This window comes from Electrophorus electricus, chromosome 3 (assembly GCF_013358815.1).
Source record: "Electrophorus electricus isolate fEleEle1 chromosome 3, fEleEle1.pri, whole genome shotgun sequence".
Lineage (NCBI taxonomy): Eukaryota > Metazoa > Chordata > Actinopteri > Gymnotiformes > Gymnotidae > Electrophorus > Electrophorus electricus.
In genome coordinates, this window is record NC_049537.1 from 13,907,178 (window position 1) to 13,931,607 (window position 24,430).

The 24,430-nt window shown below is 40.2% G+C and overlaps 2 protein-coding genes across 2 annotated transcripts; one reads left to right on the top strand and one right to left on the bottom strand.

Annotated features, from left to right (window-relative positions):
* The first annotated feature begins 320 nt into the window (after window positions 1-320).
* On the top strand, window positions 321-3,620 carry LOC113571673 (SAM pointed domain-containing Ets transcription factor). Its single transcript, XM_027000751.2, has 6 exons — window positions 321-357; window positions 585-1,053; window positions 2,120-2,317; window positions 2,408-2,455; window positions 2,997-3,131; window positions 3,442-3,620. Exons 1-6 carry the CDS (start codon window positions 355-357, stop codon window positions 3,618-3,620), a joined length of 1,032 nt encoding a protein of 343 aa, XP_026856552.1. The 5' UTR covers window positions 321-354.
* A 1,852-nt stretch (window positions 3,621-5,472) lies between these two features.
* On the bottom strand, window positions 5,473-24,412 carry pacsin1b (protein kinase C and casein kinase substrate in neurons 1b). The gene is made up of 10 exons (XM_027000686.2): window positions 24,324-24,412; window positions 11,972-12,095; window positions 11,488-11,644; window positions 10,876-11,111; window positions 10,119-10,274; window positions 9,179-9,354; window positions 8,939-9,059; window positions 7,592-7,722; window positions 7,100-7,272; window positions 5,473-6,981 (listed from the first exon to the last, which is right to left on the bottom strand). Exons 2-10 carry the CDS (start codon window positions 12,026-12,028, stop codon window positions 6,872-6,874), a joined length of 1,317 nt encoding a protein of 438 aa, XP_026856487.1. The 5' UTR covers window positions 12,029-12,095; window positions 24,324-24,412; the 3' UTR covers window positions 5,473-6,871.
* Between the last annotated feature and the right edge of the window lie 18 nt (window positions 24,413-24,430).

The window sequence follows — 24,430 nt, forward strand, 5'->3', positions numbered from 1 at the left end:
TTAAAACCTCATGCTGACAGCAAAGACAGGAGACTCCTGGAACGGCACCTTTGAAAGTGGGTATCGGCAACCAGTGATTTACCAAGATGTCACCCGGCATTCTGTAGTAGTGACCCGTGAGTAAGTCCTTCTATCAAATCCGTTTTGGACCTCGCCTTCCCGGGCTGCACCGTGACTTGCTTTGGTCCATCTTCCCCTGCCTATGGGTCCCCCCAACTTAAAGAGACTAGCAGCCTTACTAGGACTCACATTTTCCTAAGAAAGGTTTTTCGCTTTTGCTATGGAACTGGACACAATGGCACTGATTAAAACCTAGCACTCTGAAATCAAGCCACAAGCATTGATTCTTTTTAAATGGTATTGTGATTTTATTGACAATGTGTTTTATGTTTTGAACTATGCTAAAAATAAATTATCCATCAACTTGCATAGATTATATATTGAGGTCAATGTTATGCCTAATTGTGAATAATTTGTCCATGTCCTGGTTGGGTAAGGTGATATAACTTCATGACATGCCATGCATCTTGTCTAATTTTGTTTGATTCACTTATGTCCTGGATCTGATCTCATTCCTTCCTCAGGAGGAGGCCATGGCCAGTCCAGTGCGGGTCCACCCAGACAGTGCCCTGCTGCAACCACCCCGCTCCAGCTCTGCTTTCTCCGAGGACTCCCTGGCTCTTCTGAAAAGAGAAGAGGGGGTACTGGAGGCTATGGAGCTAGCAGACAGTAAACCACGACCGGATGCTTCTGAGCGGGGACTCCCGGGACTCTACCTGTCTTGCTTTGACATGCTGTTCACGGAGGATGCAGCCTGGCTGGTGAGGGTTGCAGATTCCTCCACTTCGGTTGCTGCTGGACCTCGCCCAGAGTCTTGTCTGGAGCCAGAGCAGTGCCCCGTTATTGATAGCCCTGGGTTAGGGGCTGCGCCACTGTCGCCCAGTCTGGATGACCAGGTTGAGGAGAGGTCTTTGGAGCAAGTGCAGAGCTTGGTGGTGGGAGAAGTACTGAAGGACATTGAGACAGCCTGCAAACTACTGAACATCACACCAGGTTAGAGATTGGGTTACATCATTATGGATTTTCTGTTTCAAAAGTATGCAGTTGCCCCACTCTGTATCAGAACGCAGGATTTTCTACACATAAATGATCTCCAATATTGTATTTTGGATATCCTCCACTGTGTCTTATTGAAAAAAAAAATCTATTGCACAAAAGTTCTAGTTTATGTTTATGTATATGTTTAGTTTATGTATATTGAAATTGTTAAAGAGATACTTTTTGATCAGACTTTGTTAACTCTCAAGATGTTGGATGAGGTTTGAGTCAGACTATGTTAACACGGTCGTGCAATTACAGTCGGAAAATTCTTAATCCACTGATGTGTACTTTTAGGCCAGAAGAAGTACAAATTTGGCTTAGGAGTTCAAGTTGCTTGTGGCTCAGAGACTCATCAAAAAGAGAAACTGTGAAAGGTCTTTGACACAGTGTGCATCTGACGTCAAGCACCGTTTTATGTACCAGGATCTGCTTAATCCTCACACTTGTGCAGTTTTAGCGAATGACCTGAGAAATTTGTCAGAGTAGCTTCGCTTGAGGTCTTTTGGCATTTACCTAGGAGTAGATGTGTACACTGTCCAACCAAGCCCTTCTCCTGCACCTGGGAGGAACCCTGCCTAAAAGAGTAAACTGCTACAACTGCTCCTACATACTGACTATTTTACTCTGGTCTGAAATGCTTCTTATATCCAACCCATCACAAAATAATAAGAAAAAGAGACCTCCCAGTGTACATGATCCTCATCAAAACTTACTATTTATACATTTGGTGTACCTTTTATGGCCTGCAAGCATTTCTAACTGAAATTTTGCCATACCAAAATTGGCACCTTAGAAACAATCAGGCTGCACCTCCTTAGGTAAACATCTTTTTCCTCCTGTTCGCACTTTTCACTCAGACTCTTCTTGAATGAGCCAGTGAAAGGCACATCAAAACATACAAAGCCCTGTCCAAACATTACTAATCTGCAGGTTATAGAACATGACTGGCATCCCAGACATGTACTTGGTTAACATTCATAGAGTAGTGAGTGAGTCACACCTACTTTGGATCTTTTAGACCCAGTGGAGTGGAGCTGCGGGAACGTTCAGAAGTGGCTCCTGTGGACCGAGCATCTGTACCGACTCCCCCAGGTGGGCAAAGCATTCCAGGACCTTGATGGGAAAGACCTGTGCACCTTGACCGAGGATGACTTTCGGCACCGCTCACCACAGTGCGGCGACACTCTCTTTGCACACCTAGACATATGGAAATCAGGTGAGATTTGCACCATTTTAACATCCATGCATGCATAACCATATTCGTGTTTATTTTCATGAGATAATTTGCCTTCTTTTGTGTTCCCAGCTGCCTGGATGAAGGAGAGATGTTCAGTAGAAGAGAGCAGGGTTACGGGTAAAATACAATCGCATTTATACAAGGCAACAAATGTAACACTGCTAAAGTCTGACATTCAGTTTTCTTCTATTCATTTAGTAGAAGTAGGCCTGTAGAGAAAAAAAACTAGGAGCACTTTTTGCTGTTACCTAACACTACAATAATACTTTAGCAGTGGCCTAAAAAGAAATCCAGATAATGGTTTTGCCGAGGAATAACATGAGGCTATCCATTTTAAAACTACTTATTTATTTATTAATTTATTCCAACTTTTATAGAAATTCTTGTATGCAAGTTTGGTGAGTGCTCTTTAGCAATATTTTCCAGTCCTAGAGATTGGCACTGTACACTTTTTTTGGAAGGCAGCATGAACTGTTGAATCAAATGTAGGTACCATTAGAACATACTGTATCCTGTCAAACAGAGGTCAAGCTTGTTTTGTATCAAACAAGGTGTTTCATATCAGTTAATTGGGGTTTGGCCTAATTATGTGCATGTGTAAATATGTGTGTGTGTGTGTGTGTGTGTGTGTGTGTGTGTGTGTGTTCTCATGCGGTAGAGGGACAAGAGCTGTGGTCAGAAGCAGACTCCTCCTGCTCTGGTCAGCCCATCCACCTCTGGCAGTTCCTCCGTGAGCTCCTCCTCAAGCCACACAGCTACGGCCGTTGCATCCGCTGGCTCAACAAAGAGAAAGGTACACAACCTTAAAGGGCCGGTGTGTGGCTGCAGGCCGAACAGTTAAAGGTACACAACCTTAAAGGGCTGGCATGTATCCACTGGCCCAACAGTTAAAGGTACGCAACCTTAAAGGGCCGGTGTGTGGCTGCAGGCCCAACAGTTAAAGGTACGCAACCTTAAAGGGCCGGTGTGTGGCTGCAGGCCCAACAGTTAGAGACCCAGTGTTGCATAGTGAAAGCCTTGCTGAATCTCTAATATAGAGAGTTTACTGCTCAATCCACCTGTTTGTTGGGATGGTTCTTATGTGCCTCTTTTTTTGTTACAAGGCATCTTCAAAATAGAAGACTCTGCTCATGTAGCAAGACTCTGGGGTCTAAGGAAGAACCGGCCAGCAATGAATTACGACAAGTTGAGTCGCTCCATCCGGCAGTACTACAAGAAGGGCATCATCCGCAAGCCAGATGTGTCTCAGAGACTGGTGTATCAGTTTGTCCACCCAGTATGAGTCCATGAACAATACAAGAAGAGACAAATGACAGACTGACTTGTGCACTGATGAACTCCCTAACTCCCTGATGAACACTCTATATTAAAGACTGTGTTCTTTAAAAATACTTGCATAACAACCCTCCTGAAGAAAATGTCAGGAGTTTTTTTTCTGCTTTTAACTGACAATTTGCTCTGGAAGCCTCAAAATAGTTTTATGAGTTAGTGCTCTCCAATGATTGTTTGCTTATTTTATTTTTGAAATTTTCCTAATTTTTATGATGTTCCATTCAGAAATCTAGTGTCAATTCATTAGTGTCAAGGCAAGGAAGTTGCTCCAATTGGGACAGGGATATTTCAGGATGTGTCTATCTCAATACAACACAAGAAACTATGTTAGAAATTTAAGGGTTAAACAATACATTAGTAATACATTTGTAGTTGCAGAAAGGTTGGGATATTCGCATGGTCTGCCTGTCTTTATCTATCTAGTACTTACAATCAAGGATTTAGGTCCATTATCTTCATTTCTTAAAGTTTGGAAGCTGAAACTTGATCAGTTTTTACCTTTTGCAATCGTAATCAGCACAATGTATGGGCAGAGGGGTCCTGATCCTTGATTGGTACTCCAAGACCCTTGATAAATGTGAACCCTGATTTGAATACACTGTTTCAGTTCTGAATACACTCCCAACTGTTTGTGTGCTGACATTTACCTAACATACATGCTCACATCCACACACACATGCACTCTTCATACAGCTTATTCTGTGCCACGTGAACGCTCACGGTGTGTGTTTGAGCAAGCCTCCACCGCCCCCGGCAACAATCAGGTGCCCAGCTCAGTACACACACTTGGGTTCAGCCCTGGCCTCCACCCAGCACTGCTCTTGTGTGCTTTTTTATGGTAATCACACAGCAAACTTATTAACTCCCCCCAAAGGCACTCACATTAGAGAAAGTCTCATTCTCACCTTGTGCTTTCTGTTTGGCAGAAATTGTTCTCTTATTTATGTTCTTGGATTTATATGCGTCATGAATTAGTGCATGAGCTGGATGAAGACCCAATTCCCAAGTTAAGAATTAGGTGAGAGGTCAAGTATTAACGAGCAACTCTGAATATGTTAGTTCTTTCCTGGTCAAAACTTTCATTTTTATGATTAGCAAGACACTGGAGCAAGTTTATTTGCCTTTTCATTTTTCCTCTATGTTTCTACTCTAATATAAGTATACATCACTTATCTTAAATGTGTCCTGGTAAAGGTTTTCCCAGGATTGCTGCAGTATCTCCCATTATGTTGTTAATACACTGATGTACACCTTCCTACAGGTGAATATTGGAGACATACAAATACAAGCTTTGTATTTTCATAAGTTTTATGATATCCACACTGGTGTGGAACTTGTGAAGTGCTGTAAAAGAAACAACAACAGGAGCTGTGACAAATGTTTGTTAATTCCTACTATTTACTATTGTCTTGAGAGGATCTTTCAATGATAATAATGTGTTATTAATATGATAATACAGTTAAAAACATGTAATTATTGTAAGTTTTATGGCATAACTGTGCATGGGTTCTTTTAGTTCAGCAAATCATTTCCTCATGTTCTTATTCACTATTCAGGCTCTGGAAGTTGTGATTTTATCATTAATCCGGGTCCATATAAATTTTCACCATGCTATAATAACTGGATCTGGCAGGAGTGCCTGCAATGCTCTATATAAAACAGGAGAGCCGACACATCATAAGAGCAAGCACTGTAACCAAGACCAAAACAACTCTAATCAGTGCCCCCTAGTGGTCTTGAGGTATTGTTGTTTGGTGTCATCCTATTTGGCACTCAGATTAAAACTGTACTGAAGACAGTTGTTTCACTCAATTTGATGTGTTTTATTTTAGATTATAATTGAACAGTCACTACACCAGCATCAAGAGAAGATTACATCACAAGAACTTAAATATACAGAGGTCATCCTGGTGTTCTCAGCATAAGCAAAACAGAAAAGAGCATCCAAAGCATTTTGAAGAAATATTTCATACAGGAATGCTAACATTGCTAGCAATGAGTAAAGGTTAGCAGGAAACAATTAGCATGTATGTTATCTTGCTAAATAGTACCCACTATCTTTTCTTGATCTTTAGTTGGTTTGTCATTGTTTTCATGAGATGTTTCTTTAATAAATTAATTTACTTTAATGTCCTTTATGCTTTATGTGCATCAGTGTGAATTGTATGGTCCAGAAGTCATAAAGACAGTCAATAATATTCTAAAATATGAATTGAGCACATTTTTGTTTCACAGGCATTCAGCCCTGGTGTTTAGTTCAAGTTAATGAAAAAACAATTTACGATTTTCTCAGGTTCTAGTTGTGATACATTTTAGTAGCTATGGCAATCATAGGCTAACCAAACATTGTTTAAACAATTATTTTCTGTCATCAATGATGATTCTGAAATGACCCATCACTGTAAGAGGTGAAATGGCTCAATGTCGGCACTTGAGGAATATTAGCTTTTCTACCTGAACTGGGGTGGTAAATGCCAGTGCCAGAGGTTCACAGTCTATCTGAAGCAAGTCGGGTAAGACCAGAGCACGCCACTTTCTGTGTGGAATTAAACAAGTGTAAACACTGTAGAACATGCCCAACCATATGTGACTTCATTTACAGGGAAATAAAAACATGTCAAACCATCATATACACCTTTGACAGGGACATTACCAAATCAATAAATAAAAATATAACGAAGGTGTGTGAATAAATGTCTTAGACCAGCGCGATGCATGAAGCAGGGCCACGACTGAGACAGATATTGTCACACGCAGAGTTATCAAATGTACCCATCGCATAGATAATTCTTGCTATGCTAGGTTTCCTGGAATACATTATTTCAATATTTTTACATGAGAACATACTTGCACACATAGGCCATCTGCATATACTGTAAATCCATACAGATAGTTAGGAATACAAAAAGTCTCCCCACTCTCACTGCAGTGAAATATTGGATAAGTTCTGCTTTAAATACCTTGGACAAGCCTCTTGGACAGAAACATTAGAGACACAGAATACTTTATGTGCACACTGTGTTTTGCTTCGTGACAGTTTACTCTTTACTTTGAAAGCTAGGATACAGGAAGACTCTTCATAGCAGACACTTTAGCCAGTCAGTGGTCAGGAAACAGATTATGGAGTCTCTGGTTATGTGCAGCAGACAGCGTAGTCTTTCAGGCCATATGAGAAAAAAGGTCATTCTCTGTACAAGGCAACTAAATGGGCTCAACGTAGTTGGCGGGGTACAAGCCAAGCTGACCGTTATCCAGCCGCCCTTTACACCAGCCTTGACCATCTTCATCCTCCAGTTTGGTCAGCTCGTCACCTGGTAGGGAAGAGTCAACATTAGGTCTAATTAGCTTTCCCTTCTCAGTCATAATGAAGGAAAGTGGTAGAACGTTGTGAGGTCTACATGGGCCAGCGTTTTCAGCCAAGCCACTCACCTGCGCGGAAGCTGAGCTCATCCTGCTCCTGGCCCTCATAGTCGTACAGTGCCCTCACCCGTACCCCTCTGGCCATGTCCTCCTCAAACGGGTTGCGTCCGTTGGGCTCTGCATGCAGTTCATCATCTGACCACTCTGTCGAGTGTGCCTGGGTCTTCTCATAACTGCTCACGCTGCAACAGTCACCATAAAGATAAAAGCATGTTTTGGCTGAGAGGTCCAGAAATTGACTGGGTTTCACCATCGACAGCAATCGGTAAACTACAAAATTCCACAAAATTGATCAAAACTGGTTTGTTAGGATTCTCCAATTTCTTACAGTTCTCCGGTTTCTTTGAATCCTCTATCCCTTCACTATGGGCCTTAATTCACCATAGACTTTAGTTTCATGGTTTTAAATGATAAAGGTGCATAGTGGAAGAGGGATGATACATTGTTTACAGAAGGGCCTTGCCCTCATTGTATAGTGCCTTCAGCACTCTGGAGTTTTACCTGCTCCTGTGTTCAGCTTGTGGCGTGGAGTGATCCCCTGCAGCTGTGACGTGGGTGAGTGTGACTCCATCATGGTTCTTCTTCATTTTCTCTTTTTTGCTGATGACATGGGTCACATCTGTGTTATACTCCTAAGAAAAAGAATAATTCTGGGTAAGACATACATTCATTCAAAGAAGGAAGTTCATTCAAAATCTCAGGGTAAAATGTAATTAGGGTAATTGTTGAATGTACTCAGCACTAGTGTTACAGCTGCATGTAAAACTTTAAAATGCACATTAGAACAGAGAGCTGCATGGAAATGGGCACTATGGGAACACTGTAGTTCTGTGATTACCAGAAGGATACCAGGACATTTTTAAATAATCCCACAGTGTCAGTGGGAATAGGGTTGAGGTTAAAAATATCCCCATGTTGATGGCATTAAACTGTATGTTAGCAATGTAGTAACAGTAATTAAATGTTCATTATTTAATATAAGCCTACATATTTTTAATATGTGAATTACAAATCCTACTTGACACATTACATCCTTTGCTGTTACTCCAACGCCACCTGGTGGTGTGGTAGTCAATGCTGTACAGTGCTGAACAACCAGCAATTCAAAATAAAAGAAACTGCTACAAACTACGTCATATTTTATTATATGTCTCTCGGACATGGCAGAGATGGGAAGAGGATTTCGATAGAGCATGTGAGGATGGGTGTTAGATTTTGTTAGGGATGTGGGTGAGGGTCAGGGGTAGGCACAGATTTTCATCCCCATACAGCTCTGTAAGCTCAGAACTCACATGTCCCTCTGTCACTTTGTATCCCTGTTTATCCCACGTTCTCTCTTGGGTTTCATTTTGGGTGGTCCAATTAATTATTTGAAACGTTTAGCAAGTTTTAAAATCACATATGGAAAGTAACTCTTTTGAGTTTGTCAACAAGCGCAGTAGTCCAAAATGAAATCCTGTTATTTATTACAGCCAGTGTCACAGTACCACACATTTAGTGGATGGAAAGGAATATTAGAAACTCTATATCAATCTAAATAATATAGTGTACTAAGCAAGGATTTGAACTTGAAACTTGATTTGAACTTGAGGCACCTCTACCACTGCAGGAAAGCATCTAAAATGTTTACATATCATTACATATCATTGCTTTATTGTCAGTGGTCTTCATAGTACAAAACACATACCCAAACATAAATCATTGAGAAGAAAGTGTTTCGTTTAAGATTTAAGTGTTTGCCATACAATGCCAGGAAACCATACTGAATACAATACAGAACCATACAATGCCAGGAAAAAATCATTGTGAATCAATGAACTGAACCAATCAACTAAAGTAACATGATACCTCAAACTGTGGCCAGTTCATGTGCATGTCTGGGCCATGATTACTGTTGAACCACTTGAGATCATCTTGGGCACTAGAGGAGGTGATGGCTCGCTCAAGCTCCCTGTATACTGTGGCATAGCTGCACAGACACAAGATCTAGTCAACAACAGGCAAACACAAACATGCCAATCATTCCATTCATCTGCAGTCACATTAGCACTCGGGTCAGAGCAAACAGAAGGCTAGCTCCTGGCTGACCTTTGGTTCTCGGTGAGGTTGAGGTGGTGCTTGATGTCCAGCAGCACTTCCCGGAGGAAAGCCAACCTCTTGTCCTCAAACTGCTGACACTGTTCGAAAACTATCTCCATGTTCTCCATGTACTGCGGCGTGCACTTGTTCAGTTCGTCCAGAGCCTTCTCGTACTTGTCCTTGGCCTGTCACAGACACAACACCCCAACGCAATTTACAGGCTGAGTTTCACCCACAAACGTAAAGCCTTCCCATGCTTCATAGGCCTGTAATGGAAACCATACCATGTCTGTACTCATCCTACTGGATTGTGATATGATCAGCAAGCTAAATTAAGTTGTAGTCATTGACTGGCACATTGCAATGTTAGGCATTACTCCTCTTACTATGAATGCTTTTGCAATCACTACGGCTACAGATATGCTGATGAATGTTTATTTTACTTATTCAATTTATTACTCATATATGCTGTGATCCTACAGGTCATCTGAGAATAATTTGAGGACAATTTCAGACATGGCATGGCATGAATTGGCCACTACTGTGGTTTGGGATTAAGTGATTGACACGTTAAAGCCATTGAATCGGCCCTGTAGTGTATGTGAGGGTTCATTGGGTGGAACTATACTCTGTTATATGAAGTGGACCAAGGGCACTGATATCATGGTGGTCTCAGTGGTCTCAGTGGGCTTAGATCTACCATCATAGTAAATGTTGAATTAAATGACTTGGACAATGTGGTTTGCAATAGAGTTTGAGTTCAATTGTCTTGCTTATGGCATGAATTGCTAACTATTCTTTTATTTGAGTGGAAGATATCAAAGAGGAAAATAATACAATTCATGTGGAGGATAATACGCAATAATACAGGAAATCAATACAAACTATATTGAGTAATATGTTTACATTGTAAATATAATTCTCTACTCTTCCATTCTGGTAGGCTCACCTTCATAGTATCATTTTTGCACTTGTCCACCTTCTCCTGAAGCTTCTTCAGCTGCTCAGGTGTGATGGAGGCCTCTGCCTTGCTGTTGGCTTCCCGGATGGACGCCAGCTTCTCCTCCTTGCAGGCCATGTGGTAGGACTTTTTTGCTGTCTCCATCTATCAAGAAAGAAGGAGCATGTTGAGGAGTTGAACTTTGGGGTATATAAGTTAACAAGAAACGTGTACAATGTTGTGATTTGCAGTTCTCTTCTAAATATTATGATTTAAGCAGAAATGACATTACACTGACATTATTAGAATAGGGCAATTGGCACCTTGGCTGCCAGAAGTAATTATTGAGAAGTTATGGTGAATTCAACAGAATATTGATTCAGATTTAACAATGGGGTAAACATTGTCAGACCTAGGGCAAAGGCAATTAGCAATTGTACAAATGTACAAACTGCAAGAGTGGGGTAACCATGAAAGCTTAGACAGTAGATAAAGGCAAAGTAAAATGTAAAACTAAACTTGTTTTCTAAAAGAATTGTAATGATGAAGTACAGTAAAAATACTAAACCAAGCAAAAAATGTATATCTGCTTTCATTAGAGCACAAGTTCAAAATGTCATAAAACGTATTACCAAAGAAATATGGTTTGCAACTTAGTTATCTGTCACAATCCAGGTTCGAGCAGTGTCTTTTCCCATGGTGAAACTGATTTAGGCTTTGATGAATCTAGTTCATGGGATCTGAGCAATAGTGCTCTTCTCCTCACCTCTTTCAGCTTTTTGGCCCATGGTTTCTGAGCTTTTTTGAAGCCTTCTTCTGCCTCCTTGGTCTCTTTGAAGCCTCCCATCATCTGCTTATGGTAAGAATCTTTTTGCCAGTTCTTCACTTTCTCAAAGTCCTCATTCACCAGACCATTCTTCACCTCCTGATGGAGTTCGCTCACCTTCTCCGCCTCCGTCATCAGCGCGATCCATGCTCGCTCCACCGTCCCATACTGAGGCCCTGGGGTGGGGGTGGAGAGGGCGGGGAGCGAGACAAACAGAAAAAGATGTTGCAGGATTGGGTAAAAATATAATTATTAAGGTTACATAGAAATAAAAAAACATTCCATTAAATAGTCAAACAACACTGAAAAAGAAAAACGAATTACACTGAGGAAAATGTTTCCAGTTTATCAAAAGTACAGCTTTCAAATTACATCTGTTCAATTATTAAAATACATGGCTGTAAGTGATTCAAATTCACTGAGGTCTGTGTAGCTTGTAGTTGACATTCAGCTGTGACTAAGGGGAAAAGCATTTACCCCTTCAGAAAATTTGACTCTTTTCTTAACATAGGAGGTATATTAGAGCATTTGGGCTATAAACTGATTCAGTACCTTTTTCCACCAGCTGTCTCCATCTCTTGGACCAGTCCATTAGCTGCTGTGAATAGGCCTTCTCTATTTTGGCACGCTCGTGGATGCAGTTCATAAGGTCATTACATAGCCTGTGTCCGTCCTCGATCCGCTTCACTGTTCGCTTGTAGTTCCCCACCTGGCAGACACAAAGATGGAACAAATACAGCAATGTCACTGGAAGATGTAGATCATTAGCTTGATATGTTACAGTTAGTGAGACTAAAAAAAACTACTTTAAATGCTAGCTACGTGTGCAAATTCGACCTTCTTTTTTTTTGTTTAAGGTAAATCATGGCAGCTGATCAAATTATGCTCCTGCACACCCCTAAAATATTCTTAACCCTTTCATTGGAGCCATGACCTAATTCAAGCTTTCCATAGAGAAGTTGGTTGATTCAGTGTTTAAATACATAATGCATATTTACAGATCCTGAAGCGTGTTAGGTATGAGGGAATGGCTGACCTCCCAGAAGCTGTCTGTGACATCATCGGGCCCGGTCTCTTCGTAGGCACCAGACATGCTGTGAGGTTTGGCAGAATGGATTCAAGGTTGTAGACAACTGTAGCACTGTTGACTTCACCATGCACTGCAAGACACAGTAAATAAAACAAAAATTTCTACATGGACAATAGATAATTACAATCCTTACATAATTGCTTATTCAATTACTTATGTTATTATGCAAAAAGCTGTTTAAAGTGTCATTAAGAACTTTGATTATAATTCTCTGTCATAAACTATTTGTTGAATAAAATGCTGTGATTCTATTATTTGCTGTAATTGCTAACAACTGATTCAAAAATGATAACTACACTTTTCCCTATTCTATGTACTTATATCAGTATAAATCCACAAAATTTGAACTTTCTGCCTGCAGGCAATGTCCTTAACCTTTTTTCTTCCTTTACACACTGCAATTTCCAAAGCGAGCACCAATGGTAAGTGTCCTTCTAGTTGAATTTGTAACACTGCACATTTTGACTGGGCTTTGATGTTTTGACTACATAACTGATAATGAAACATTGATTTCAGTTGCAGGCTACTTTGGACAACAGAGTGGGTCAATGCACCTGTGAGCAATGTGTCCTGAATATGGTGTTATTTCATCCACTGTTGTGCAAGCAAGGTTATCTAAGATGACGATAAGACCCCTGGCAAGTGAGGAGGTTCAGTAGATCACTGCTTCATATTACCATACTAACTGACTAGTTAAATGTAATTGTTGTTATATTCCATAAATCCATAAAACAACACATCCAGATCTACACTTCCCACTCACAAGATTGGCCTTTTAAAAGAGAACCTCATCAGCATGTTGACCCAGGTGGCGTGTCTGGCTCTTTCAGAAGATTAAAATTGCATGCATTGACAGAACTGAATTATCTCAAACTGACAAGACAATAGTTTCTGATTTAGTAGCACAGAGGAGGTGTGGCTCTCCTGTATGAGATGTGGGAGTGCTGCACTTTTGTTTAATGGGGGCAGTGGTGGGAAAGGGGGAGGGGCTACACAACTATTTGGGTCAGACGAAGCCAAAAGGGTAACGCACTTTCAAAAAGACAAAAGAATATAGGAGAAGAAAAGTGAAAGACCATAAACCACAAAACCAAAAACAAATGAGTGTGTCTGTGGAGTGTAATTAATAAGTAGCTAAAATAACAGTACAGAGGTGTTTCACTGTTATGAATTTGCAAGCCCATGCTAGGCTAATCCACTCCAGTGGCCAGGGGTAGCTTTTGTTCTGGATGCAATCCTCACTTGTGTGTCAGACAAAAGCATTGTAAGCACAGCTAAAATCATTGATTTACTAGCTTAGCTCAATACAGATGTTGATCCTGCAAGATTCTACCAACCTAAGGGCCAATTCATTTAGTCCTACATGCAGAAAACATGCCACAAAGAGAAATAGCATATTAAGTTCACAGAATTAAAAATATTCATGTCCAAGATAACAAACATTATAATGAGTAGATTTTATATCAAATGTGGACAGGATGTTCATATCAATACATAGGTGTGTAAAAGAAACATGGAAAATATATACCCAGTTTCAACTAAATGCATTTGAGCATGTTTTGTTTAGCTTTCTTTTTTCCAGTCTTTTCTACCAAGGCATTTTCTATCAGAAAGTTAAGATTAATCACTCACACTGGAGGTCGTTCCATGCACAGACAGATAACAAAGCTACCTGGATAACCAGTTATACACGCCGTCCCCATAAGCATAGAGCACGACCTCCACACATGCAGTACGCTGCCAAGGAGCAGGTATTGGACTGAGTCATGCATTGTGCATAGCAGTGCTTCCTCTCCCTTCAGCGCAGACAAAACACAGCCTAGTGCACCCAAACAAAGTGCTTCCTCCAGCCTGCCTACCAGAGCAGCGCCTCAGCCTGCTCCCTTTCCGACCCTGGGTGTTGTTGAGGACCAACAGCGCAGCAAGTGCAGAGGAGACAGACAAAGCCAGAGTGCCCCCCCCGCAAGAGAGCAGAGCAGCGGTGACAATGGAGCCTTACCCACGCTTGTCCATCAGAGAAAGGCAGGGGCTGCCTGTGGGTCCCAGGCATGTGGGGCTTCCCTTCCTGATGGCACAACCGTCTTCTAAGCTCGCTTGTTATTGTTTCTGCTCAGCCTCCTCCTGGACTATGGGTAGCCACTCACACAAACACCTCAAACTGGCTCGACTAATGGAAGGATCCAACCCACACTTGTACGGCGTGGAATCAGGAAAAATAAAAAAAACATGGGATGGGGAGTTTTTAAAGAGGGGGTTTGTGGGTGTTGCTGTGGGATTATGTGTGTGTGTGTGTGTGTGTGTGCTTCTGTGCATATGAATGACAGAGGGGGAATCCAATCACATTCTGCTTGAACAGCTCTAACAGATTAATGTGGTGGGAGGGGGGCTAGGGAGAGGGCGGAACAGTGTTTACAGTGTTTACCTCTCATTGACATTTCGGTTGTCTACCATTTAAATGCAGTTAAGTTAGTTGGAAATTAGTTGGGGAAAATTGAGGAAATGGGATTCCTGAATTACAATTAATGACAAATAACCAAATGTACTACTGGAACAGCAGTCACATTTGGTGTGTATACTGAGAAAGTGAAAGCAGAAATTTCTCTGATCAATACACTGATATATATGGGCAATCTGACCATCATTTAGCAGTTTTGTCAGAACAAGCTCAGAGAGAATGACGAATTTGAGCACAGCCACATTTACTGACATGACCAAATATACGGAACAATTGACTTAATGAAAAAATTGTGGAAATTTAGTTTTTTTGGAAACAAGTCAAATAATGCAGGCATTTCATTCAGATATTCGAAAAATGTGAGATAAGCACACCACTCCAAGATCATTTATATGAGAGTCCACAGTTATTCAGTCTTAAAGTTCCACTGTTACAATGATTTTTATCTATAATCTACAATAATAAATGAACACCTCATTAAAACAACATAGTATGGGGTGAGGGTGCTACCTAAGATGTTTATAAAGCTTGAGTGAATTAAAAAATATATATAAAATGTGCTTAATATCTAAAAATAAAATAAAATTGCATGCATGTAAGAATATTTTTCTCTCATATCATTTTCCTCTTTTAATTAATTATATTTCGAATATAGGAGGGAAAAGGAAAATTATCATTATTATTATGATTATCATAGAAAAATTAATCACAAGCATCATCTTTCTTTTTGTGCCAGGCAAGTAAAAAAAAAAAAAAGGTCATTTGAGCCAGAGCCAGAGCTGGAGGTAGAGCCAGTGGTGGGGAGTGCAGTGGTAGCTGGGTGTGGGGGTAGAGCTAGGGGTCCTGGGGGCCAGTTAGAGCTGGGTGTGGGGGTAGAGCTAGAGGTCCTAGGGGGCAGTTGGAGCTGGATGTGGGGTTAGGGCTAGGGGTCCCTGGGGGACAGTGGAGTTGGGTGTGGTGGTAGGGCCAGGGGTCCTGTGGGGCAGTGGGAGCTGGGTGTGAGGGAAGTTGTGGGGGCAGTGACATGATTGATCACCCTCTTAGCATGGTGTAGTGTGGGCACTGGGAGCTAACGCACAGCCTGGCAGGCAGCTGGAGCAGCCACAGGAAAGCTCTACTGCACTAGTGTAGTGGTCTGAGCACAAGCACATCCCTGAATAAGAATCTGACTTGACCTGACCTGAAATGGTTATTTCATCTTAGATATATTTTTGCTTTAGTCATAACTATATATTTCTTTTTGTTTTGTTTTTTTCATTTTATCCAATTTATTTATTTCTGTTTTAATATTTGTTTTTACATTTTTATTATAATTAGCATTCTTCACTTTTTATATGATTTCTATAAAGTTTTACTTTTATTTATATTTATATTGTCTTTGTTTTGCTGTTTTATTGCTGTTGTGAAGTACTTTGAGCTGATTTCTATATCGGAAAGCTATTTTAATTATTCATTTGCTTGTTTGTTTGTATCTATCAGTACAGCCAACATAAACTAGGACACCATACCTAAACACGCTTTGCCACACAGTAATCTAAAGCTCAACGTAACTGTAATTTCCTAGCGCTGGATCACCACAGCACCTTCTCTGCTGCAGTGCTCCAGCAGGCAGCAGACCAGTGCATCCAAGGTCACCAGTCCCGCTGCTACTGCATCTGCACCCACACCAAGAGCAGAGCAGCACCCCTCTCCTCTCTACCCCCCTCTGTATCTCTCCCTCTCTTTCATTATGACCCATCCAGCTAAGCTAACCTGCTAAAACCACTAAGACATGGTCCTGTTTTGCAGCCAGCCTGACCACAGTTCTTTGCCAGGTTTTTATGTGGACAAGGTTTTTATGGGCTTTGCCCTAATGGGAGTTAAATGTGTGGAATGGAGGGACATTAGCATTCCTGAACTACAAAGCCCAACATCTTTGCCCGGGCTTTAAAGATATTACATTTCGCTAGGATTCAAACACAGCACCCCACGTCATATCCATTCTTCTAAACTACAAACCTTGGGAAGAGATTAATTATTCAGGGCTTTCTGTTACCTGATCATTGTAGCACCTAGCTCTGGACTATCCACAGACACACCAGAGATCAGAGGTCATTTCATTTGAGCCATGGGAGCCATCTTTTCTTCCTTATTTGGAATAATTTGAACATTAAATGTTCTAAGGCCTAATGAGGTTTAGCAATTTGGCAGAAATTCTATACTTCATTCATCTGAATGAATTATACCCTTCAGTTTTTTATTAAACTAATTAGAATAGCTGCATTCTGCAATACAGTTTTAAACCACATCAGTGGTGTTAGGCATCTAAATTATAACTTCTAAATCATAACTTGAGGAAGAAATTTCACCAATCTTCATAATTCAAAGTAACTCTAAAATTACTTTCTATGTGCATTTTAAATATTTTCCAATTAATTGAAAAAAGGAACTTACAAAATAAATGCATGTAAAGAGTAAAGATATATAACTATTTGCCTTTCAAAGCTCAAAAGCCCTGGTTTATTAAAGGTCCATGTATACAAAAAAACATGCAAATTGTTAAAAAAAAACCCAACAACCTCACGTATTATCTTAAAGTTTGCTTTAACAAATAGTCATTTCTACCAAAGGGTGCGCATAGGTCATTGCAAGTAGCTTAATTTAGCACAACTAAGGTGATTTACTCACAGGTGATTAGCCTGAAAGTATTTTTGATAATGGAGATGGCATGTGTAAATAATTAATTTATTGCAAGTAAAGGGCAAGTGCTAATCTTCTATGCAGTCACTGTGATGAGAAGACCACAAGAAAGGAGAATACGTAATGTTGAGACGCTGGGTCAGGAGGCCAAAATAATGCTGATACATTTGCTTATCAAAGCCAATTTGGTTTATTTATAATTATTTTGCTCTTCTTGTGTCTTCTTCTATGCCATCATATCTTAACTTCCTCAGCTGCAGTTTTGTTTCACCCAAAATGTTGAAATTTATTTGTATTTGAATTTATTTGTGCGTTTGTTATTTTTAAACCTATAGCTCCTTAATATACACATTTCTTTGATCTACTCACACCTCTAATTCTGTCATATTAAATATCAGTTTCAGTTTACATTTCCAGTGGATCTCTGTGCTCTCCATGGCTATCAAGAGCAATTAACATATGCAAAAGTATAATTTAAATATTGTCTTTATACACGATGCCACTCATGCAAGAACATCTTCTTTTTTTCTTTTTTTTTTAAATCTCCTGCAGTGCAGCAAACTGCATGTGCAGTCTGTTGAACTGCCCATACAAATTTGCTTTCTTTATTTTGTTATAAATGTATTACTCATTCCTTTCCACTTAAGGCTCTACTCCACGTGCTTTTATCTGTGAATCATCACTAGGAATTTCTACATAAGCCGAAACCAGGAGGCATTTCCAACAGTGGCCCATTTCCTGGTGACCATGAGTTTGCTGTATGCAGATGAGATTGTAAGAAAAGCCACATAAAGAATCTTAGAATGTCACAGCTAAACTTTAAGTGCTGTAGATAAATGCTGTTTCACACAATAGAACCTGCAGCACCATGATGATTTGTGCAATTGCAAAAAAAAAAAAAAAAAGTAAAACATACCAAAGTGATTGTGCTTCATTTTGCAAAATGGGCATTAGTTCAGTTAAATTGGGTTGAAATCATTCATATTAAAAAGGTTATATATTCATTGACTAGGACATATACAAACATCAGATAACTTAAACAGAAGTTGCTTGACCTTGACCTGACACCAAAGCAGTCTGAAATTCCAAAATATATCCACAATCTACACCTACAGCACAGTCCCTTCTCCCTGAGTTATCAGCTTGGCTGCCAGTTCTATCAATACAGAAATGATTAAAGCAAACTTGAAAGGTGACAGCACCATAATAACCAGGGAACCAATTTAATGACCGGGAAAAGAAAACCACACCTTCAAGAAAACATGTCAAATCTCAGAGCCAAAGTTTTCAAATTCAAATTCATATTTATTTCGACAGTGGTTTTTACGACATGCAAATGCTTTACAAATGATTTGGTCCAGGACACTAATGAGCAAGCCTGTGGTGAGAGTGGCAAGGAAAAACTCCCTGGGTGGAATTAAGAAAGAAACTTCGGGAGGACCAAGACTCAAGGTGGAACCTGCTCTCGTTGGACAGTTTTGCAATGGAGTGCTGAAGTGCAACAAATCAAAGAAACTGCGCCACATGATGACGGCAGCCACATTCTGGCAGGTCAATATGAAAAACAGACACTCCGTACCCTGACTGAGAATGTCCATTCATCCAGCATGACAGGTTATTCCTGTCTTTTTGACACTCTTATCCCATAGCTCTCCTACGCATACATTCCCAGGTACAAATATTATTCGGCTGGAATATTGTGAAATGAAAGATGTCTGCTCTTATCGAGACTAAAGGTAATTCTTTATGACGAGATTGCATCTTACCTGAGTATCCCTTATGGAAGTTCAACAGTGCAGGCTTGTAACCGATACTCCACTGAGTGCACAAGTTTTAGCATGTCTGGGATACAGTTGAGTCTGGAACAAAGTATGGTGCCACACCTTGCTGTCAGTGCCACACTATACACACTCACACAGACTGAACTTTGACAGTCTTCTCAGGGACGTGCCAGTCCATCAGTAATAAGCAGGCACGTTGACCGGACACTCCTAGTCATAAATACTGTTGAAGCGTCTTAAAGGAAAAAAAAAAAAAAAGGTTGAACTGAAAAGAAACATTCCTTCATATAAAAACAGCCCCTCTACAATCTAAAGTGTGGCACACAATATAACTCCATATTCATGGCAATCTCTCAAACTGCTAAACAAAACTTGCATCAAACACAATGGCCATTGAAGTGCTATAAAATTATTTAGTATCTGAACTGTGAACAAGGTCTCAGTAAAGTAATAATGTAATGTGTGATGCTTCTTCTACACTAAAAATAGCCATGTAGTAGGATTCATGTGGCAGTCGCGACCTACCCCTATCTGAACACTGGATCTAAGTCATAAGAACAATAATTCAGTATTCACAAATTTCAAAGTATGATGTCTTACTTTAGTTACATTAACTTATTAGTATATAGTGTGGCAGATGGCAGATTTTTCTTCCCCCACTGCAGTGTAATATTTTCCCCGTGGCCCCAAGGGATGTGTGGAAGGACCTCTTATTTTCTGCATTTCAATAACCATCTTGCAATGGAGAGCTTCAGTTTCTACCTGCAGAAACCCACTGCTCACCATAGTTCTTGTTTAGTCAAATGCTACATGGACATACTATGTGAAATCAAATATATTGTCTGATATTTCAGAAGTAGTGTATAGACCCAGAAAGCTACTACCTGACTGTGTGTGTGTGTGTGTGTGTGTGTGTGTGTGTGTGTGTGTGTGTGTGTGTGTGTCATCCTTCTCATGGGTGGCCATATCTTTTTTTTTTTTCATTTGTGAGCCATCTGCAAGAGGTCTGTGAGTTTCTCATCGTTCCTCGAATCTCTTGTAGCCGCACCTTCATCTTAGGGGATATAGTCCCAAAGGCTCCTCTCATCATTGGGACAACCTTTATGTTTTCCTCTTTTAGTCCCTGATATTGCTCAAACTTCTCATATTCCTTCCTTTGGATGTTTCCATCACAGAGGAGTTCCACATCTATCGCCATTGCTGCTTTCTGCATCATATCTCTGATCACTGGGTTGGATTAATGATGTCATTATGCTACTGGAACAATCCATACATTTCGGACACACACACACACACACACACACACACACATATTTACACACTTTGGTTTAGTATGTCTGGTTCTGATAAATCAAGCCCCCTCCACCACGTCTTAGCTCAGTGACACACTAGGTGTCTAACAGGCATTAGAGCAGGACAGATACAGATAACAGATCACACACAGCAGCCTCTTATGCTGACTATCATGGTACTTACATCAGTCTGCACTGCAGTTTGAAAAAATGCACCATATAATGTCATTCAGAATGGAATTGCAGGGCTATTATTGTACAGACTTTCCAATTTTGGTATAGTTTATTCTGTACTCACACCAAACACCCTACCTTGCACCTACACTGCTGTTAAAAGTACACCTATCATATTGGTGCATTTTGTAAGTGTACAGCTACAGACTATAGCCCACTGTTGCCCTGCAGTCACCTTCTGTCCCATTCATTGATGGTCAGTTTCTGACCACGGGACCACTGCTGACCAGATTATATTTTGGTTTCGCACTATGCTCTCCTCAGCAGTGACACTGTCAACATTATGGCAGGGTTGTGTGTGTTGCATTGGTATGGGTGTATGAGGCTCAGCAATGTTGTATTTTACATGTGTTTATGCCACTGCTGGATTGAGAGTGGACACCACCCAAAAATGTCCTGCTAACAGCAGACATGAAATACACACCAACAAATTCTTTCTATTTAATAAACATTCCTAATAATGTGTTTGGTGTGTGTATACTGCCCTTACAATTCAAAAATAAAGTGGGGTTGATGATACCAAGTATTAAATTATAAATTTTGTCCCTGATGTTGATACTGTATTTCATTACACTTGTTGTTGTTGTTGCTGTTGATGATGCTAACCTGCGTAAACTGCTTCATGGTGGGTGAAAGTTGCTACCAAAAGAGTCTGAATCATGGATTAATTAAACAGTCTAGCAGGCTGTTCTGAATCATGATTTGCTTTGCCCCAGTGTGGGCTCTTCTCTTCATGGTAATGTTGTAGTAGCTCATTAAATAACCCCTACAGTTGATGACTACTGCTAAACAACACACACACAACAGCCCCTCACACACAACAGCCAAGAGAACAATATTCAAAAACACATGATGTCTTTTGTCATTGCTTGTGAGAACATGCTCAGTGCCTAAGGAACCTATATGAATTCAGCCTCTATCTCTACCCTTGCCTGTCACGATATCTCAAGCTCTGTCAGTACCAATATGTCAGGCCATCCTCTTTCCATTGTCCCCTCTCCATCTCTAATCACCTCAATTTACCTCCAGAGACAATCAACTTGGTTCCCAATGGCAGCCAGAAATCAATGCAAAATGCAAGTAGCACAACCAGTTCTAACACGTAGATGTGTTTGTAAAAATGTTTATCTCTTCAGCAGCTGTAGCCGAGTTGCCATTGACAGGGTTCACTGGTGACTCACAGAAATCTATAATATATTCTGCATGGGGCTCCTGCATGATAAGCAAAGCAGTCATCCCCAAAAGGCTGTGTCATCTTCTCCTAACCAAACACAATCTGTTAGTGGCCATGAGAACAAGCTGCTCAGTAATAATCAAGTGGAGCTCAATCATGTAGGCAAATTACTAAATTTATAGATATATTCAGTTGGAGCCAAAATACTCAAATACCATAATTTAAGATGGCTGAGGAAAATGTAATACATACATCTACCAATTGCACTTTCATAATTAAATATGGGAAGCGCGGATCACTACATTCAATACAGAGCAAGTTAAATGTTTCTGTGAAGAGATAATGTTCTCCAAAGCTGTCTGTCTGTAATTTTAATAACACTTACTGAAGGATTATTCATTACCCACAGTTCTGTATACCCATGAAGGATCTACTGTGCAGGTTACAAAATTAAAATAGACTTTACCGGTGATTAGGATCATATTAGCAACTTGTGGTCAACTCCAGGCCCTATTCTTAGCTTCACCCTAGTCTAAGAAAACAAGAGCATTTCCAGGGATCTAACATGCCAGCCAGACATCATCTTCATCTGCTTCCGTAAGTGCAGACAGGCCCCCAGATGGTAAAGATACCAACTGGTTCACTGATGTGACTAGTGGATTACTCGTTCAAGTCCTAAAACAGGCACTGAGGGTCAAATTAATTAATAACCAGGGAGCCTAAATCTTGTTGAAGAGCACTGTGATTGTCTTTGAGCCTGACACATAATCCCACTATTCCCCCATGAAATACAATGGCATGTTTCTTTTCACACCCAGTTTACTGCTGTTAATGAGCAGTGCAGTTTACAACTTGCTTGGACCGAAAGAGTTCCTTATGTTACATAGCTGAGGCATGCTACATCAGCTATGCACCATGACAATATCTCAACAGTACATTACAACAGCATGCAGAATACTGGAATGGATATAAAAGGACATACCAATCTTGGCTCAAAATTCTTTAAGAGCATCCACTCCTCAGAGTTAATCACTTACTGATAAGATGTAATTCATAATGAAATAAGGGAAACGGCCCTGAACTATACACTCCACTGGTTTTGAACTAGTACCATCACCCATTAGAACCACACAGTCAAACACAAATTAATAGGCCTAAGGAATATCTGAATCTAAAGCAATATTACTTTTCCACTTCAATGACACTAGCATGCTTATTAGCAGCTCATACATGATATATACATTAACCTGAACTTAATACAATTCAGTTCATCACACAATTCCAGTATGCCATAATGCACCACCAAGTGATGAATTAGCATGGTACTATTTATACATGTAAGAAAGACATAGTTACAATCCAAGAGTTTGAGCACACTTGACTCAAAGAACAGATGGCATTTTTGTAAATTAAACAAGATAAATAAGCATAATAAATGACAGGATGTCCATTAATTTTGTCTGAGTGACAACTGCATTTACAAGTTACAACATAACGCCAAGCATAACCAGCAGGTCAACTGACAAGACGGCTAGAAGAATATAAAATGTTCAGGACTTTAAAAAAGTCCCTTTGGTACTATAATTTCAACGTTTGTTTTTTAGCAAAAGAGGCTAAGGAACCAGCTCGACACACCATAGCTGTGTCAAGAGTCCTGGCCCTGCAAAACTAACAGGAATTTACAATATGATTGACTCACATTAGACAATTACAACATTTCATAATTATCAGCAAAACAAAACTAATATTTGCCATGCATGTAAGATTGGCCTTTTCTTCTGACCTTTCATGCAGGGCAATTAGACTGGACCCTAAACTTCATAAGAAAATGTTGAATACAACAAAGGTTTCTTTCTTGTATTCAGAGTAGCTGAATACAGGAGTAGCTGAGATTGCTTTTCCAAAATGGTCTTTTGTGAACATCCACAGGGGTCTGGTTGAACAGAAGTTCTAATTGCCTGTGTTATCTGGTGTGCATTTGTGTCACAGGTGTTTTTGTCTGTGTGTGTGTGTGTGTGTGTGTGTGTGTGTGTGTGTGTGTGTGTGTGTGTGTGTGTGTGTCTGTCTCTCTCTCTAGCTCTCTCTCTCTCACAAACACACACACACACACACACACACACACACACACACACACACACACACACACACACACAAACACAAAGATAAATAATATAAATAAATTTAAGAATTGTTTTCGGGATAAAACGCCTATTTCATCTCCTTAGTTTGATGTCTTATTGTTAGCAAGGCTATCTATTATTTACTTATTACAATATATAATGCATAAATGGAAATGAATTAAATTTTGGATGGATTAAATGTTGTCTTATAAATGAGTATCGTGGCTAACCCCGTAACTCCTTTGGGTAAAACACATTATTAATTCATTAACGGGATAGACTTACAGCCAACCACATGCATCTTGCAACTCCAAGCACGTTTGACAAAATGCAAAAACGAAAAGCATGAATTCAGCACTTCTCAGAATAGTACGAGACCTTTAATTATATGCACTGTACGCGAAGCATGTTGAACTCCCGATTATCCATATCAAATTTGAAATAGCCTTAACAACAAATTTGGACTGCCACTGGTATCGCGCATGCCGCGCGCCATGCGTTGCAATGCCCTATTCTCTGCGGCACAGTTAAATAGTTGTATATAATCATGCGCTGCAACATACCAAAGACGGAGTGGTTAGACTCCAGTCTCCTTGTATATTTAAATCGTCTTCCTTTTCCTTGTAAACGACCCAGGTCTAGATGAAGACTACATCGGCTGTAACAGACG

What these genes read in the sequence shown, in the direction of transcription:
- pacsin1b (XM_027000686.2), bottom strand. Translation starts at nt 12,028, where the DNA reads ATGTCTGGTGCCTACGAAGAGACCGGGCCCGATGATGTCACAGACAGC. An exon ending in TCACAGACAGCTTCTGGGAG is followed by an intron (nt 11,645 to 11,971) that starts GTCAGCCATTCC and finishes TGTGTCTGCCAG; the next exon opens with GTGGGGAACTACAAGCGAAC. An exon ending in GGGCCAAAAAGCTGAAAGAG is followed by an intron (nt 10,275 to 10,875) that starts GTGAGGAGAAGA and finishes CTTTCTTGATAG; the next exon opens with ATGGAGACAGCAAAAAAGTC.
- LOC113571673 (XM_027000751.2), top strand. An exon ending in ACTACTGAACATCACACCAG is followed by an intron (nt 1,054 to 2,119) that starts GTTAGAGATTGG and finishes TGGATCTTTTAG; the next exon opens with ACCCAGTGGAGTGGAGCTGC. An exon ending in AGAAGAGAGCAGGGTTACGG is followed by an intron (nt 2,456 to 2,996) that starts GTAAAATACAAT and finishes CTCATGCGGTAG; the next exon opens with AGGGACAAGAGCTGTGGTCA.